This window comes from Dryas octopetala, chromosome 2, assembly GCF_963921425.1.
Source record: "Dryas octopetala chromosome 2, drDryOcto1.1, whole genome shotgun sequence".
Taxonomy (NCBI): Eukaryota; Viridiplantae; Streptophyta; class Magnoliopsida; order Rosales; family Rosaceae; genus Dryas; species Dryas octopetala.
The window spans coordinates 17148513-17167058 of NC_141367.1; the positions used below are offsets into that span (position 1 = coordinate 17148513).

General features: G+C 35.5%; 2 protein-coding genes across 4 annotated transcripts; both read right to left on the reverse strand.

Moving 5' to 3' along the window:
• Nucleotides 1-1240: 1240 nt before the first annotated feature.
• On the reverse strand, nt 1241-5501 carry EMB2191 (Cytidine/deoxycytidylate deaminase family protein). 2 transcript variants are annotated; one of them, XR_015120441.1, is made up of 8 exons: nt 5011-5501; nt 4507-4572; nt 3970-4007; nt 3499-3565; nt 2205-2364; nt 1799-2097; nt 1602-1657; nt 1241-1461 (listed from the first exon to the last, which is right to left on the reverse strand). XR_015120441.1 is itself a non-coding variant. In XM_086232699.1 (8 exons), the coding sequence occupies exons 2-7, from the start codon at nt 4570-4572 to the stop codon at nt 1605-1607; spliced, it is 561 nt and encodes a 186-aa protein (XP_086088825.1). In that variant the 5' UTR covers nt 5011-5501; the 3' UTR covers nt 1241-1461; nt 1602-1604. The 2 variants fall into 2 exon arrangements, 1 of the variants encoding a protein (XP_086088825.1); XM_086232699.1 differs by having other exon boundaries at nt 1921-2097.
• A 4500-nt stretch (nt 5502-10001) lies between these two features.
• Nucleotides 10002-14886, reverse strand: CIA2 (chloroplast import apparatus 2). 2 transcript variants are annotated; one of them, XM_086232934.1, is made up of 3 exons: nt 12951-14884; nt 11882-12037; nt 10002-10425 (listed from the first exon to the last, which is right to left on the reverse strand). In XM_086232934.1, exons 1-3 carry the CDS (start codon nt 14028-14030, stop codon nt 10366-10368), a joined length of 1296 nt encoding a protein of 431 aa, XP_086089060.1. In that variant the 5' UTR covers nt 14031-14884; the 3' UTR covers nt 10002-10365. The 2 variants fall into 2 exon arrangements, with proteins under 2 accessions (XP_086089060.1, XP_086089061.1); XM_086232935.1 differs by lacking the exon at nt 10002-10425 and having other exon boundaries at nt 11883-12032; nt 12951-14886.
• Between the last annotated feature and the right edge of the window lie 3660 nt (nt 14887-18546).

The window sequence follows — 18546 nt, forward strand, 5'->3', positions numbered from 1 at the left end:
TGGCACACTCGCATTGACACTAAAAGATATAGTGTTCTTTTTAAGAATTTGGGCAATCTTTGCCGTGAAGCATGACACAAGTAAATAGGCATGTCATACCGAAGTTTTTAGCTCATCAAACATGGCACAACCCGGGCCAAGTAGGGGCGGGCAAAAACTGGTTCAAACCAACCAACCCAACCAAATTGGGTTAGATGGGTCCGGTTTTTAACACTCAAAAATTGGAGGTCAGTTTATAACCCAACCACCAATGGGTTGGTTAACGGGTTGGGCTCTCAAATAACCGATCAAAACCGACCTGCCCGACCTAAAAAAAAACATTTATATATTTAAATAGACACTTGGCAACACATTATTGGTTAGTTTTAGGCTTATTGTGGTCTTTACTTGGTATCACATATACGTGACATATGCATAATGAGGTGGTAAATCTAAATGTTACTTATTATTAGGCCTTAAAATTGACTTTGGGCCTAAATCCACATGTTTTTTTGGGCCAAGCCTAAACCGTTCAAACCGACTTTAATTGGTTTGGATTGGTTCGATTTTTTCACTTTAATTAGTTTAGTTTGGTTTGAAAATCCACCAAACCGAATGTATTGGTTTGGTCTACGGTTTGAACCTAAAACCAAACCAAATTGACTCGTATCCACCCCTAAGGCCAAGCATGGTTGGCCCGAAAACGAAATGAGCCCGAACTAGACACGACTCGTTTAATATTGTTTTTGCCCTTTTCAAAAAACTTTTCATCAATAAAATTCAATTTTTTAAGTAAAAGAATGTTAATATCTAATTTTAAGAAAAAAAAATTCAAACAATAATTTTTTTAGAGTTAAAAAAGAGAGCCATGGAATGACCCGTTTAAGGTAAGGCACAAGCACAAATGGGCCACCGACATTGAGCCGTGATAGGCCTAAGTCTTACCTATTTGTGCCGGCACGACACGAAAGCACAAATGTGCCCAACTTAAACAGACTAAGCCAACATAGCACAAAAGTACGAATGCGCCCAAATTAAATGAACTGGGCTAGCATGGCAAACAACGCGTCGTTGTGTCACTTATTCAATTGGGCAAACCACACGTGGTTTTTAGCTACAAGTTAAGGATTGAGAGTAGGGATGATAATAAGTTACGGATACCAATCTGGTATAAGAAATGTAATACTTCACGTTACTCATACGTTAACTAGTTTCGATAAGAATGGCAATAAAAAGACAAACCACAAAAACCATTTTCTCAAATTCTACGAAGCTTATTCCATAAAATGAATGGATTTATTAAACAGAAACGATCACAAGTCTTTAAAAGTTGTACATAAATAAAGTATATTTTCCTGAATTTCTCCCAATGTCTTCCTCTACATCCCTTCCCGCAAACCTTAAGAAGGTGTAGCTTTAACATATTGTGGTCAGGTTAACCCAAGAAAGCATAAACTTATGAGAACAGAATGTAGCAAAAACCTGCAAAGAGCAAAACTAAGTTTTATCAAATTAAACTTATTAAAAGAGAGAAAACAAAACCCAAAAAAATATAAATGAAACTTAAATACACTCAGCATCACCGTCTAAATAAACTCAATGAGAAATTACCAAATACCTACATTTTATTGTGTGGCAGCTGTTTCCGGATGAGCAAGAGGTCTATGAGGCTTTGGAGCTGAAAGAAACCAAGCATTACGATCAATTAAAGACATAAAAAAAGCTTAAAGGAATACTTTCAACTAGAAAATGGACATCTTAAACAAATATATGCCAACAAAGGTGGTATCTTTAGATGAATTTGTGTGAATTTAATTACCATGGTAGGCACTGGGAACAACTCAATGAAAAAAGGATTTCATGAATTCAAAAAACAAGAATCGACAATTCCCCGATGATGAATGCTATCCAAAAAGCATAAATTATTAGTAAACCAGATACCATTAGGGTTTCCTTGCTCATAAAAACTACGGAAAAGAGAGACTGCTTCGGATGCCATTATCCCTCCATTGGATTTGAAACCTTTTCCCTGCGGAGCTCCACCACTATGCAATGACAATATTGATCCACACCCACCAAATTTATCATTGGCACAGCCATAAAATACTTCCTTTATTCCTAAACAAGGGGGGATAAGTCACCTATACATTGATCAAATTGACGGAAGGAAAGAGAAAAACAAGAGTTTCAACATTTACTAGCAGATTATAAGAAAATGAGTATACCAAGAATTGATAAAGCTGCTGCACACATTATACATGGTTCACATGTAACATAGAGGTTACATTTTGAAAAAATTTTGGCAACTTCCGACTTTGAAAGCCTCTTTTCTCTCCACTGCTCAAGAAGAGTATCAATGGCTTCCATCTCTGCATGCCTTGTAGCCTGCATTTTTATGGCAAACACATCAAACTAGAAAACCATAGGTTCCAATTTCCAAAAGCTTATATAGGAAGCAGACTTCATAGAGTGCCAAACAGAGCTCTTATAAATTATGATAATAATTGAAAGAAAAAAGAAACTGTAAGAAAACCCAAAAGAAAGGTGGTATTATATATGGTGACATGCTATATTTTGAAACATTTGGTCTTAGAAGAGTGCATTAATTGTAGTATCAATTAGGAGCTCAGGAGAATACCCTAGAAGTTAAGCATAGACCTGCATTTTTGGGATAAAGTAGGAGGCAGGTGAAAAATAATAGTAGTGAGGAAAGATGTAGCGAGATCAAAGTGTACAGTGTAGACCCACCCTACCCTCTTTAAAATGGGGAAGGGAGAAACGAGGCAGGCATAAATGCTCAAACATTGAACATATACACTCAGACATGGAAGGGGGGAAAACCTGATTAGAATCTAGAACTACCTAAATAGTCAAAAATTATATCGTCTAAGTAAATGATGGAATCATCTACTAATAAAATGAGCTCTTTTAAAAATGTTCAATAAAAATGATAATAATTGTAGCTTTGAACATTACACACAGACATCGCAGGGACCTATATGCTTTAAATTAAATTAGAACTTCACGCCAAAAGAACAAAGGATAGAAAGAAAACGTAAAAACTCCTCCGAACTACACAGGTAGTCAAAAACTAAATCATCTAAGTAAACGACCGAATCATCTACTTAACACTTGAGCCTTACTAATATTTTCACAGATAACTTATAGTCTAGTTCCAAGTAATTGAGGTAGTCTCAGCCATCCCACAAGCAACCATTAAGATATATGTGAAAACGTGCATTAACTGGACCCCATCTTTTATTTGTGATTCAAAAGAAATCAGACTTTAGGAGAAAGACGCAATTGAAATGTGAGAAATTATCTTTTATGAATCAAACTAGAGGCATGACCAGGAATTACAAATAAAAATCTAGATAAACAGTAGCAAATGCTTCTTCAGTTTACAAACAGTCACCATAGATAAAGTTACCCAAGAAAACAGAACCGACACAAGAATACAAATCGGGAAAGTAAAAAAAAAAAAAAAAAAAAAAAGAAAGGAACAGGTGGTAAGTTTACATTTCGTGTCTCAGTAGTTTGATTTCTTCCGGATGCTATGACCTTCCCGTCTTCAACAATCACACAGCTGATCAATCAAATTTAAAGATTATAAAAAAAAAAATGCACCCATATAATCATACCCTTGACTTTTAACAAAAGAAGCAAATTCCACGCATACTAGTTTTCCTAGGATCAACAGGTCGACTCTGTGTCAAGCCTCAATGATGTGGATCAATAGAATCAATCCAAAAGAAAGACTTTAAATTCTGAATTCAGTAGAAGCTTAATTAAGTGCAAAGTTGTGTAACATGTTAGCCCTGCATTCTTGCCATAGAATGAGTGACAGGCATGCTTTGCAAATTCAGAAGATAGTATTCCATGCTAGCAATATATACTTAAGAACAAGGTAAGCTAACAAATTTCCAAAAGTTATATATTAAAGAAAAGGACACAAAAGGTGAGTATAAAACCCAAAGGAACAAAGCTTACCCAACAGGCACTTCGAGGCTGTCCAAAGCCAGCTTTGCCTACATATAAGAATAAAAAGAATAAAATAACGACATGCAATGCAATCAAATCCACATGATGCCTGGTGTTTCCGCCAGTTGAAATGCAATTTCTGTTCGATGATTGGAAACACCAATAGCACTAACAGCTACAGATAAACAACAAGCACCAGGCTCAACCATGCTATAAAAGGAAAAAAATGAAAAAACAAAGTTTGCACTGATGTTGTCTCAGAAATGTTCAAAAATCTCAGTGAATGGCACATAGTAATATCAACAGGAGTCCATCATTGATACATCAACTTTGGGAATTTGTAAGGAATAGACAATCTTTTCACAATCTTAAGAGCCTGAAAATTGAAGCCAAATCACATCCCCCAATTTATAAGCCTCCCCATATTTCAGGATGTTTAAGGTATCTACGTGTAAATTTAGTCCTTAAATTACAATTAATTGACCAGAAACACACCTAAACACCAATTTAAAATTACAGCCTACTTGTGGGAAGTCTCAGCATTACCTGTTCTATAGCAAGCTCCATGAATGTAAGGGTATCATTAGGGTACTCTTCTCCAGGAGTTTCCATCTATTAAAAAATGAGAGAAGGGAAAAGAAAAAAGGCAAAACATGTAATAGAACACAAAGACGACTTTACTGTAATTACATAATCAACTCATGAAATACTCCAAAATGCATACTTAAGAGTTCTATCAGGCCTAATTTGCCACCAAAAATGAACAAATCATCAAAGGTTGACCTTTTTCTCATGTGTAACATAATTTAAAAGCTGATAATAGTTGGTTACTGCTAACTGCAATGACTACTAAAAATTGAAAGAATAAATAAATAAATGTCCTGAATGAAAGAGCAATGCTTTAAAACTTTTCTTGATTAGATAATCACTCAAACAAAGATTGACTTTAAGGACTATGATTCTCGGAAGTTCAATTGTCACCAACCATTTGAAAAACTAGATCAAATAAAGCTCAAAAAAAAAAAAAAAAATTTGCTTTAAAGTACTTACCTGGGCAGTCTTGGAGCATTCCTTTCTCTCTGTATCACTTCTACTGCAGAAAAATGCAAATGAAGGGGTTTTGTTTTGTTTTTGAGTTTTTTTCTCTTCTCTTTCCCTCAATTGCAATGGTGAGCAGGCCAGAGATCAACTTCTGCTCGTTGCTGACTGCTATGGTTCTAAATTTGCTTCTTCACATATCCAAACCATCGATGTGGGCTTCGAGTATGGACCCAATAGTAGACAGAACAGATTGGGCTTAGTCGGATTAAAAGTAGGGGTTTTCTATTCGCACCCAAAACTTGATCTTCACACCCAAGTAGGGGCTTTGCTAAGAAAGATGATCAGTAATTGCCAATGGGGATGGGGAGTGAAGAGAGAGGGAAAGAAAGAGAGAAAAGGAAGAGATGGCCGGCTGAAGCCGACGGTGAGTGGGTAGCCGGCGCCGGGATGGGGGGTCCCCCGGTGAGAGGGTTGGTGAGGTGGGGCTTGGGTAGTTGGGGTTTTTTTTTTTTTGGGTCGAAAATGGTTGGGGTTTCTGGTTTTTATCTTTTAATTTTTTAATCGTTTTTATTCGAATATGATTTTATATCATCTATTATAGATAGTAACATGAGACAGCCTACCTGCAAAAACACAAACACGATGTCAGTGTTTACTGATTCAATTTTAATGAGCCGAGCGCTCAGCACTATTTATTGTGTGGTCGATAATTACTATTATGTAACAATAATTATTTAAAAATAATATAAATATACCTTATATTTTTTCTTACATAAATATGTCAAAAACTAATGAAACTAACATAAAATACAAAATTCGATCAAGCTTATGGAGTCCACCCGCATTATAACATAAAAATGACTGTTACTAATTATTACTGTTTAAGTGTGGTAATCTGCCCAGTTTCCAAAAAAAAAAAAAACACGATAAGCCCTAGACAGAAGGGTGAGCGCTTGGCACCAAAAACATGGAACTTGTTATAATGTGAGTTTATTTGTCAAAAAAGTAGACCTATTTGTCAATACCATATTTTAGGTGAGTTTATTTATAATTAAGAACAGTAAAATGAACTTTAAAATCATTTACTTTTAACTATTTGAAGTTTTGGACACGTCACATGTGTCATTTTATTCAAAAACAAAATCTAAAATTTCTTTAAAATTTAGGATTTTTTTTCAAACTTGGTACCTAAACTTTAACCTATGTCCCAAAGTGATACATGAACTATTATTTGACCCAATTAGGTATCTAAATTTTTATTTTGTGTCTAATAGGTATCAAATCCAATTTTCATCCAATCTGTTAACAGAACCCAGGGGTAAAAATGTCCAAAAAAAATTTATTTCTCCTCTGCATTCCCTCTACCCCACCCTCCTAAGCCCACACCGGCCATGCCTCCCTTTCTCTCCTTCCCTCTCTCTCTCTCCTTTCCTTTCTCCCTTTCTCTCTCTTCCCTATCTCTCATTTCTCTCCTCAGCTCCTGATCGGAGAACTCCCACCCAAACCCGCTCGCTCCCAGACTTTGGAAGACAATCTTTAATAAGACCAATTGTCTTTATGGTCATCGTATATCAATACAAATAGAGTTAATTGTTTGTAACAAAGCTTTACCTACATATCAAAGTGGAAACTATTAGCTTTTGTCTTATATTTTTTTTTGAAATCTTATCAAAATGCTTAATTGGGTTTTTAACAACAATTTGAAAGTTCCAAAGAAACTAAAAGAAATCAACGAATTCAGTAGATTAATTACAATTGATAGAATTAAAAAAAAACAAAAAACAAAAAACTTACCAAAGAATCAAACAGAAGAATTCAAAGGGAACAAAATAAGCTCAAAGCTGCAATGTTCGTTTCTAGTAGTAATATCTATCAGAAATGCTGATTTGACTAAACCTTGCTCTATTAAATAGTATTTTTCAACATTTAAAAGATCAGAAAACATATGAGTATTGCAAAACCCAACTAAAAGAAAAGAAGTATTAGAAAATTGAAAGAGCCTCAAGGGAAAGAGAGGAGAAAGAGGAGAGATATAGAAAGAGAGAGAAAGGGAGAGAGGAGAAAGAGAGAGAGGAGATCGAGGAAAGAGAGGGAAGGAGAGGAAGGGAGGCCTGGCCGGTGTCGACATCGGAGAAGAGATGGCCGGTGTGGGCTAGGGTGGGTGGGGGCAAAGGGAATGTAAAGGAGAAAGACATTTTTTTGGACATTCTTACCCTTGAGTTTATGTTAATAGATTGGATGGAAATTGGATTTGGTACCTACTACACATAAAATAAAAGTTTAGGTACCTAATTAGGTCAAATAAAAGTTCACGTATCAAGTTGGGACGAAAGTTAAAGTTTAGGTACCAAATTTGAAAAAAACCCTAAAATTTAATACATCAAAAAATTAAAAATATTAAATTAAAAGAGGAGAGCGCATCTCCCGATCAGAGTTAGGGCATTACTCCCTTACCGAAGATGTAAATGCAACTCCTTTCAAAAGATATTTCAAAATGTCAAAAATCTTGTGGAGTTGTTGTAAATTTCAAAGCGGTAGGTACATGAACTACAAATCAATAACTAAGGCAGAATTGATGGAGGTACATAAATGGAGGCACACCAATTAAATTCTTTTCCGTCATAAAACCAGAGTTACATAAATGGACGAGGTAAACTACTTGCCCCTCTACAATGTAGAAGCTTTGTTGACATGTACCTCTTCCTTTTTAATGCATGAATTCCAAGTTAGAAGTTACTGAACTAGTATATGAGAATTTCATTTTTCATGTTTATAAGAGAATTTTGTACTAGTATATAGAGTTTGGTTTTGTGCACCTACTCTTGTATTTTCAAAAGAAAACAATAAAAAATAAAATTTTATCTACGACCAAGTTATAAGTAGCGATACAAAATGCAAGTGCATTAGGAGAAAACCCTACTTACACTTGTATACATTCATTTATTTATATGCTAGTCATATGATGTACAAAGTGAGATATACGTTGAAGTTGTACAGAACGGGTGGCGGTCAGTTTTTCTCGTCTTCCTATAATTATTGCAAGCAAGTGAAGTGAGTGGAGGTAATTATTAGTGGCAATTTTTGAATTTGTACATAAAGTGTTGGACATTTTTTGTTATTACATTGAAAATAAAAAATCAAACTCAATTTTTTTTTTAATGAAACATTAAAACTCTTAACCTATCTTAAACTTATGTCTCCACCCTTACTCACCATTTAGGCTAATTAAATCATGGACTATATGATAGATACTGGTTGGGTTCGGTACAGTTACCGAACCACCAGCCCCCAACCGACGACTGACCGATACCCTGTCAAAATGGCAATTACTAACCACCACCGCGCGACAATGTCGATATACTGACGAACAGTTTTAGTTGTTTTCGATTAGTAACAATCGGTATTGGTGGTGGCTGGGATGGTAGTGGTGGTGGATGGTGGCTGTGGGATGTTCACAGGAGAAAGATAAGAAGAAGAAGTGGGGCGGTTCAGTATCGGTATACCGACGATTTGGGATTTGGGTCAGTATGCAGTTTTTGCGGTATGTCGACCCAACCTCATGATAGATTTAACCAAATAATTATTCTTTATACTACACAGAGGCATAGACACGATCATACATGTTCAATCAGATTCATCATGTTATCAACCATGAAATAAAGACATACCTTATGAAGCCATCTCCTTCGGGTTTGATCTAGGCAAGATCTGTATGCTTTATCTCTCAATGCGGTAAGACAACTGAACTGATTAAGTTGTGAGAGCATGGACCTTGTCTTATATATATGTCATGTGCCAGAAACATTAACCTACCTATACATTAAGGGGGAGGCTATTCAGACCACCCTAAAATATTGAGTTGACCACCCTAAGATTTTTTTCCCCATTTTTTTCCTATTTTACCCCTACCCCTATTTTTTTCCCCATTTTTTCCTATTTCGGCTAATTACGACCAACTGCCACCATCACCCCTCCCCATATTTGGTTCAAACCAATCTAACCAACATCAAGAACACAACGAGAGGATCGAAAACCATACATGGATCGACCCAATTCGTCGCCGGAATCTGTCGGAATCGGCGACGAAAGCCGCAGAGCTTCACGACGTCGATTAGCCGCGCACGATGGTCGGATGAGCAAGGGAAGACCAGGGTTGGACTCGCTGTGATCTGGGGAACAAAACCCAAGTGGTCTGGCGTCTCAACTCTGCCGGAAAATGAAGATCGTCGGCGAATGGGGCAATCGGGTCTTCGCCTGGGTTCGAGTTTTCTGGGCTTTCCTGGTTTAAAGGCTACCATGGGGAGAGAGAGGAGAGGCAGGCGAGTTGACTGGTGGTGGTCTCGCCGCCACTGATCGCCGGACGGCGGCACACCGAAGAGAGAGAGAATGACTGGTCGGTCGGTCAGGCGGGCGGGCGGGCGAGTGGGTGAGTGGGAGGGATGGGGTTTTGTGGTTTTTTTTTTTAATAAATTTTTTTATTTACATTAAGGGTATATTAGGAATATTTGTAAAATAATTAAGGAGGGTGGTCAATTTAGCATTTTTTAGTGGTCTGCATAGCCTCCCCCATACATTAACCTAATTCTATATCTTATTTGGGCTTTATTAAAGCCCATATAATTAAGCCCAAATACTATAATATTAATCACAATATTATAGTTACTGGATATATTACATATATTATCTTTTTACTTTATTTGCAAGGTGTCACATATAATATTGTGTAATCTTAATAATTATATGATATGTTCAATTAGGTTCTTACACTATAGTCATATCAAAATCTGAACTACTTGTTAAAAACTTCTATGTAAACGTTGAACATTTTTTTTAGTAGCTAGAACCAATCAATTAATTGAACCATGGACTGCAACTATAATGAATAACAAATTGAGCTGCATACAAAGAAAATTGCACTCCAAGGATGGGGATCCAGTTTTCCCAAGAAGAATAGGAATGATAAGAAACATAAACCCTAACACACAAAAGAAGCAACCCAATTGAATTTGAACTGACATAACTTCATTTATGTGCTACTTTTGCCTCTCCAACAAAATCTCTTTACCTATCAAAAGGTATTCATGAGTTTGCAACCGAGTAGAAACTAAAGTATCTTTGCAACAAGACTAGAACAAAGAAAGAGAAACACATATAAAAATGAGAACCTAGATAGACTAAAAGTTATTGGATTCTCCATGCTCCTCTTCTTAATTAACTAGTCTCCATCTCTTTGGCTTCTTAGTGTGAAAAACATAAAAATAAAAAATAAAAGAAACTAATAAAACAGGAAAAAGTAAGTAACTAATACAACAAAGAGAAAGGACAGAGCGGCCACAAGTGTCATGGCCACAATCCAAAAAGCATTCATATTTCTTTCTGTCTTTGACCACTTGTGCTGGAATTTGGCCTTCTAACAAATCGACCCTGTGACAAAACAAGGAACACCAAGGTGAGTGAGAGAGAGAGAGAGAGAGAGAGAGAGAGAGAGAGAGAGAGAGAGAGAGAGAGAGAGAGAGAGAGAGAGAGAGAGTTCCAATAATAGGGAATAAGTTATTTTCTTTCTACTTGTGGGTTGTATCCAATTTTAGTTTAATTTTGCATTAATGCCACAATCATCGATTTTATTAAACTAAATTTGATCATTAAATAAGATTCATAAACCTCAACTATATGCATGCTTAAGGGGGTCAAAGTTTTGCAGATGTGATTTATGCCAGCGACCATTTGGTTTAGAGATCCATTGACTTTAGGTACCAAATTATAATATTTTTTCATTTCAACTACTAAAACATTTATGTCATTTCACTTTAGGTACTAAATTTCAGTTTGGGTACCAACTTTAAAAAACATGGTTATATCGAACTGTGACTGTCTAACAGTCATAACTTTTTTATTGATTTATTGTTTTTTCAATATTTGCAAGGCTTAAACTTTAATATTTAGTCTTTGGGTTATAGGACTTCATCCCCCAAACCTAAATCAAAAGTATGAAGCCCTTAAAAATTTTGATTTTTTATAAATTTTAAATAGTCACAACTGTGGCTGTTCGACAATTACAACTGTAACTGTTCGACAATCACAACCGTATAACAAACTGATTTGTGACCTAATCCAAAATGTTTTACTCTAGGTTAGTACCTAAACTAAAAAAATTAGTGTCTTACTGCTTTATTAAAAAACTATTAATATTTGGTATTTAATCTTAATTTTCTATTGGTTAGTGGATGATATTTAGTCTTTTTTTGTTAGAGTAAGTCTTAATTTTAAATTTTGCATGAATGGTTAATCAATAAAATAAATAAATAAATAAACACTCATTTGGTTTTTAAACTTTTGATACTTTGCAGGGATTGGAAAGTAAAATCAAAGAAAATATTAGACACGGTCTAATATGTTATGTTGTTGAAATGCCAATTCAAATTATTGTTTAAATGTATCATTTAAATCAACAATTTAACTAAATAAAATGTTTGATATAAGATGAACCAAAGTAAAGTCAAATATTTAAAAATTACTTGGTACCAAAAAAAGAACTTTTTTTGTTTTCAATTGAGTTCCTACTTTTAAGGGGAAAAGAAAAATGAATTTCTTTCAGTTGAGAAGAAAAAAATTAAAGTTCAAACAAAAAAAAATTCAAAATTGAGAAGATCAAATTCGGACATGGATGTGACTTGTGAGAGAGATAGAAGAAAAAAAGAAAAAAGGAAGGACATAAATATGTATGCCAAAAAGTAGTTTGAATGCATGATAGCCTATCTTGTGATTCGTTCGGTAAATCAATCACATGTTCACAGCAATCATGCCATCTTTATTCAACAAAATCCATAAATCTCAAACAATTATAGTGGACACGTGTAACAGTATTAGAGAAAATAAGTACCTTCATTCTGGGCCGTCGATCAGCGTTGACTTTTCTGACTTGGTACCTGATCTTCTTGGAGAAGAGGCGTGTACGCCGTTTTTCCTTGTAGCGCAACACGCTAGCTTCTCTCAGTCCTCCTGCGTCCGAGAATAAATCAATCTGCGCCAGCCTGGCCTGCCCCAAACAAAAAACCAATTATAAAGGCAACAATTCTAAAACCTTAAAAAATAGAAACATTAAACAAGGACAATTCCGTCATTTTCCCACACATTCTGGTTTGCTCCCAATAGATTATGCAATAATATTGACCCTTAGAAAAGGACTAATACTGCCTCCAATAAAGTAATGAATATAATAATAAGAAAATGATTTTTTTTTTTTTTTTTTTTAGAATAATAAATAGTTTGACATCACGGCAAAGCGATGCAATTGGCAAAAATACAAGTAACTTTGAATCATTTAAGCATAAAAAATTAAACCTATGCTATGAGCTATGGTTGATTGGTTGGTGACAAATAATCCTTTCTAATTCAGTTTGGGAAAATTTTTAGTACGACCCATATAATGAGTAGACATGAGAATAAGGAACAATATACAGGCGTCACGCATTAGAATCTAGAAGTGGGTTTTGAAAGATGAAAATTAATTCGATTATTTCAAAACGTTAACAACAAAAAGGCCACTGAAAAGCCTATTATAAAGAATGAGGTAGATATATGATTCATTAATAGCCCTCAAAAGCAGAAAGGGGTCATTTTCTTTTTCTTTTCTTTTCCCAAAAAGGCCCTTGTATGTATTGAGGGGAAAAAATCTCAAAATGTTTCAAAATTCTAATCTTAATGGGCTAAAAAAGAAGAGAAAAATCACCTATAGAAAATTGAGTTACTCATAATAAAAAAGAAAAAAAAGAAATCTGAGTTCACTTCTCTCATTAGTCATAAAAAAAAAAGATGCATAAAGTGCATAAAGCCCACCAACTTTATTGGAGTGACCAAAAAAAAAAAAAAACAGAGCTTCAAACTTTGAACAATATTTGTTTAATTTTTCATGGAATTTGATTTTTGCTGGCGAGGGATGAGAAACATACAGAGACATCATTTCCATCAGAGCCCGGAATCTCCTCCGAAAACGGCGACGCTTTGTCCGACCAAGCGCTCAAAACGTCGTCGTAGTCCAACTTCAGCATCAGCCCGGCAGAATCCGCCGCTGGCGGCGGATTAGGAATCGAATTCAGATTCGTCTCCTTGGGCAACTCGGCGGATTTCGATTCCGCCGCCGCCGGTTTTTCCACCTTCTTCTTCTTCTTCGTGCCGGCCGAGTTCGGAGCCGGACCGGCCGGTTCGCGAGACTTGTTGAACCGGGGGGAGATTTCGAGAACATCCACAGTGGGATAGCTCCACCAGTTCCCATCATCGACAGGCCTCAATGGCCTCACTCCACTTCTCCTTGTTCCGAACCCGAATTCGAATTTCCCGCCAAATCCCAACCCCATTGGGTACCCATAGCAAGAATTCGGATTCGGATTCATTTGGCCACCACCATTGGAGGACTCGTCGACTGTGTCCATGTTCGAGCTCATGCTTCCCATGATGCTATCAATAATACCCTCTTCAATTTCCTCGTCGAGAATGGACTCCGTCTCGAAATCGTCGTCCTGGTAGCCATTACAGAGCTCCATGGAGTTGGGATTGTTGGAATTGGGATTGAAATTCGGTTGGGAATCGAATTCCCCTGGACTGTGGCACAGCTTCTCGAACGAATTCGCGACTTTGGACTCGAATCGCGAACTGGGTTTTTCTCGGATTGGCTGGTGGAGCAGGAAACCGGAGTTGTCGACGACTCTGAAGGGCAAGAGCAGCTCTGCAGATTGGTCGAAGAAGTAGTCATGGGGTTTTGTGGATTTGCGTGGATTTGTGAGGTTTTTGGTGGAGAAGATGTTGGGGTAAGCTGTGGAGAGTAAAGCAGCGGCTTCATTGTAGGTCTGGTTGGGACGTTTTCGAGGGGTTCGGGGTTTTCGGGTTGAGATTGCGAGGCCCGAATTGCTCGATTCGGAGAGAGTTGAAGAAGGTGAAGATGTGTGGGAAGTCCGGGTCGATGTTGAAGGAGATTTGACTATGTCAAGCTCAAATGCATAGGTTCTTCCCCCGCCGCTTAAACACGAAGACATTTGGGGATGAATTCGATGAAGAAGTAGAATGAGTGGGTTTGAAATTCAAGGATTTGAATTCCGAATTCAGTTCGAGTTTAAGCCCAGATAAAACAGAGGAATTGAACTCATAGAACCCAAAATTGAGATTGAATTCAAGCTCTGGTGAAACAGAGGAGCTCACTATCTGGACTTGAGGGACTACAAAAGAGCCAAAACTTTTCCGAAAAGAAAAGGGTACAAAACCCTAAACCCTAAAAGTACAACAAAGAAAAGGTTTTGGTTTTGGCTTGAAATGAATAGTAGGAAAAGGCCAAGCAGTTTTGGGAATAAAATAGAAAGAGGAACACACTAGAACCCCTGAAAGATGAATCTTGAAATTCCCATTTTAGAACAAGGAGTCAAAATTGGATGTAGAGAAGTTTCATAAACCCAAGAAACCAACCTCAGAGTTTAGCATGAGAATTAAGAAAAGCATAAATTTCCTCACTATATTTTTTTTCTTTCTTAGAAAACAGTATCCCAAAACCCTAGAAAGAACCCAGAGACTCAAACTATTATGGAGGTGGGCAACTGGGTATTGGCTAAAAGGAATGGGAAATATCTCAGAACGGAAAGTTACCCAATAAAGGAATCAAAGACTGTATATACTGTGGAAACTTGGCATAAAACAGAGAGAGAGAGAGAGAGAGAGAGAGAGAGAGAGAGAGAGAGAGAGAGAGAGAGAGAGGAAGAGGGAGATGGTGTTTTTGCAGAGTAGTCACGAGGCTAACCAAATGAAAGGGCAAAGAACCGTTGGGAAGCCTGTAAATACAGGCATATGAAGAGAGACACAGATTCTCTCTCTCTCCAGAGGGAACTGAGAGATTGGAGAAGTGGCTATGTATGTGTGATGGAGATGAGACAGGGGAAGAGACAATGCTCAGTTTCAGCAGTTCTGGGTGTGGGACCCTTTTCTTTTCTTCTAACTTTTTTCTATTTTCTCTCTCTTTTCACCTCTTCAATCATTTTATCTTGCTCATTTACTAGATTGGCCTTATTCTTTCTTCATTTTTTTGTTTTGGCAGATTGACCTTGTTTTGCATTCCTTTTCTTTTGTTTTGCCTCTCTTCATTCTTAAGTCTTAACTTAACTAATATTTTTGGCCATAATAATAAAAATAAAAAAGAACATAATACTATTGGCCAAAATGAGTTCGTCTTTGATACAATGGCTGTATGATTTTAATAGTAGAAAGTTTATACCGTGATAGTAAAAAGGTGAACCAGTTAATATAATAAGATTAGAAAAATTTATACCATGATAGTAAAAAGGTGGACCAGTTACTAAAGTGAAAAAGAAAAATAATATTGTGTATTATATTTATCCATATTTACGCATGCTATTTTCAATTTTCACTTTCTTCAATTGTTTATCTACAAAATATGTGAGATTTATCTTTTTGGTCACATGATAAAGAAAAATTGCATAATTTAAATATTTTAATTATTAAATTTTACATGCTGGATATATTTTGTATTTATGATTTTTGTTTTCCATGGCTTGGCTGAAACCCTTAATTTCTAAAGAAACATAAAATTGATTTTGTTTTGGATTTTTCCCACTCCACTTGTGTTTATATGAGATGGGTCACATCACATGCAACCATAACCCTTATTTTTTAGGTTTAAAACCTGCGCAATTATCACAAGTTAAATATATAAATGATTACACTATAACAAGAGAAACAATAACCTGACTCAATCATTTTCTGTTTTTGGCATGAACAACCTACCAATCATTGAGGGCAACTTAAAAAGTAGAGCATTAAGAAACGCTAAGGTAGTAAATTTGGATTTCTCAAAGTAACTTAAATTAAAGTCATTTTCAAAAATATTTCTTAAGATGAATTAGTCTCTTATATATTAATTAGTAGGGGTGGAGCCATTATAAGGCCTGAAGGGGCCTAGCCTCCTGCAGTTTTTTATAATTGTTTTTGACGTGGCTCCAGTACCAACACTAATGCTTGTGGCCCTTCCAAAAGGGTAAATAATAGGCTTAATAGCTGAGTAAAACTTAGACCCAATAAAATGTGGTATAAATAATAGCTCTAAATTAATAAAACTTGGCATAACATTAACACAATAACCAAAATGAAAGAAAAAATCACTAACATAATTAGGCCCTTAGCCTAATATTCTTGCAAGTACAGTATAATTACAATAATACAAGTGTATATTAGTCAATAGCCTAATGGGTTAAGGTTGAAAGATGAATTTTTTTCTTTTTACTTTGTGTTTTCTGTATTGGTCCCCCTAAAACCTAAATTTTAGCTCTGCTAATTTCCTTGCTTTTCTTATTCCCTCTTTCTCAATATGCTTTTGGAGAGCCTAGTGATCGAGAAAGGTTTAATGCACCAAAAATAATGTCTAATAATTGTACTTATGCCTATAACTCTATATGAAGCAACAATCAACATAGAGTACATGTGATCAAGGAATTAGGGGCATATAGCAAAACTTCAGTAAAAGTACGGTCAGTTGTAACCCATCAAACCTTTGATTCAACTTAGATGAGCTGAGTGAGATGATGCAAATATTGTAAATTCAAATATTTATGTAATTAATTAAAGTGGACACTAGATTAAAAAAAATAAAAAATACTACAAGGGTAATAACATAATTTGGGGTGGCATATATTTTAATTCTAGCCAGTGTATGACATGGGATGCGGTGAATGCTAATCCAGATATTCTCATCCCAACCATGGGACAAGCATGGATGTGTTTGGATGATTCTTAGTATGCCACCCATACCACCTCCAAAGTTACTTAGAGATTTTATGGAAAAGGTTTCTTATCTGCTGACGTGGCAAGGTCCTATTGGGTGCTTGAGATTTTTAGGGCTGACTGGAATTGTGTTTTTGGGTTGGATAATATTCACGTGTATCAAGAAAAATAAGGTGGTGGGCTTTTGGATCTCTCTCTTGTAAGATCAATGATTTGAACCTTTTTGGTGTCTTTTGCCATTCTATGTGCGGTCGATGGCAATCATACGTTGAGCTTATCTTGTTCAGTAACTCAAGATTACAATATCAAATTGTTATGGTTCTTCTTTTTCTTATATGCTAAGGTGGGCTAAACAACCCAAACAAATAAAACCACAAACTATCCAGATACAAATTGTTAAGGTTTTAAGCAGAAAATCCAAATCCTTTCCCACAATCATTTCAACATCAGCTTTTTATTTTAGGTGTTTATGTAAAATTTGCAAAGCACAACGAGATAAATGAGCATACACAAGTTCTAACTCAAGTATTATAAGATGGTTAAAATATAAAAATAAGGATTTTAGGTTAGAAGATTTGTATACTTAAAAAAAAAGTACAAAGTTTGTGTATATATTAAAATATACACAATCATTAATATGATTGACTGTTTTATAAGAGTCTTTAAATTAATCTAATGTCGACACATATTTTTATTCACTCATACAAATTTTATTACCCGGCCAACAACTTGTTTTAAATGACTAGCCCTTAAAAGAAAATCTTATCCAAACTCATTTTATTTATTATCCCATTTTTACCCCTCTCACTAACGGGTTCACTATATACCCTCCTGTGATGTAGAATGTGCATTATAGAGGCTGTCTGTTAGATTTTAACTCTGAAAATCTTAGAGTCAAAACCTAACAAAAAGGTGACAAATCAGATGTAATTAGATTAATCTAAGGGCTCTTATAAAATAGTCTTCCACGGTCCCACATAATTAGTCTCTCATATTAACCGGACTCTTAACATATTTATATACTAGAAAACTTAAATAATTAAAAATATAGTCATTACTAGAAAGAAAAACCATCTCATAATAGATATTTAACATGTTTATTTTCTAATGGTACGTAAATCTAAAACATAAATTTGGACACGATATTTTTTTTTTGCATTGAAAGGGATTCAACTCTTAATTTATCCTCTAATTAAAAAAAAAAAACTCTTTATTTATCATAAGCTTTAACTCATTAGTCATTTTCTATACCCTAACTTCCTCACCACTTGAGTTAATTAACCCAATACTAGATACAAGTTTATTTAACGATCAATTATTTTAGCGTACTATTCGACAGCATAACATATATATACAGTTGTATATACTACACTATTCTGATAAGAGAAAATTACATTTACTTCAAATATCTCAAATATGTAAATTTCGTTATATAGTATTGTAGTGGAGGAATGACAAAAGTCAACATGTATGGCTCATTTCTAGATTCCCACCCTCTGTCCTCTGATACTCCAATTATCTTTTCAAAGATATTTCCCCAAAATATCCAGATAATACATCATCAAGCCTAACACATTCCTACGGGTGATAGTTACTCTGTATATTTCTATTTTTTTTCTTGGATAAATACGGTCTATTTTTATAAGGTCATATTGTAATTGTGCTTTTACTTAATCAGTTGGTCATCTCACAAGTAAAAATGAGATTTTACCCTTCCACGTAATGCGCACATACACTTTTTAATCAATAATGCTAATTTTTTCACTTTTT

Bases quoted from the DNA above. Each gene is read 5' to 3' on its own strand.
- CIA2 (XM_086232934.1), bottom strand. From the start codon at position 14,030: ATGTCTTCGTGTTTAAGCGGCGGGGGAAGAACCTATGCATTTGAGCTT. The intron at 12,038-12,950 runs GTATGTTTCTCA...TGTTTGGGGCAG, and splicing joins CTGATGGAAATGATGTCTCT to GCCAGGCTGGCGCAGATTGA. The intron at 10,426-11,881 runs GTACTTATTTTC...GTTTTGTCACAG, and splicing joins ATCGACGGCCCAGAATGAAG to GGTCGATTTGTTAGAAGGCC.
- EMB2191 (XM_086232699.1), bottom strand. From the start codon at position 4,572: ATGGAAACTCCTGGAGAAGAGTACCCTAATGATACCCTTACATTCATG. The intron at 3,566-3,969 runs GTAAGCTTTGTT...TTGATTGATCAG, and splicing joins AGCCTCGAAGTGCCTGTTGG to CTGTGTGATTGTTGAAGACG. The intron at 2,365-3,498 runs GTAAACTTACCA...ATAAAAATGCAG, and splicing joins AAACTACTGAGACACGAAAT to GCTACAAGGCATGCAGAGAT.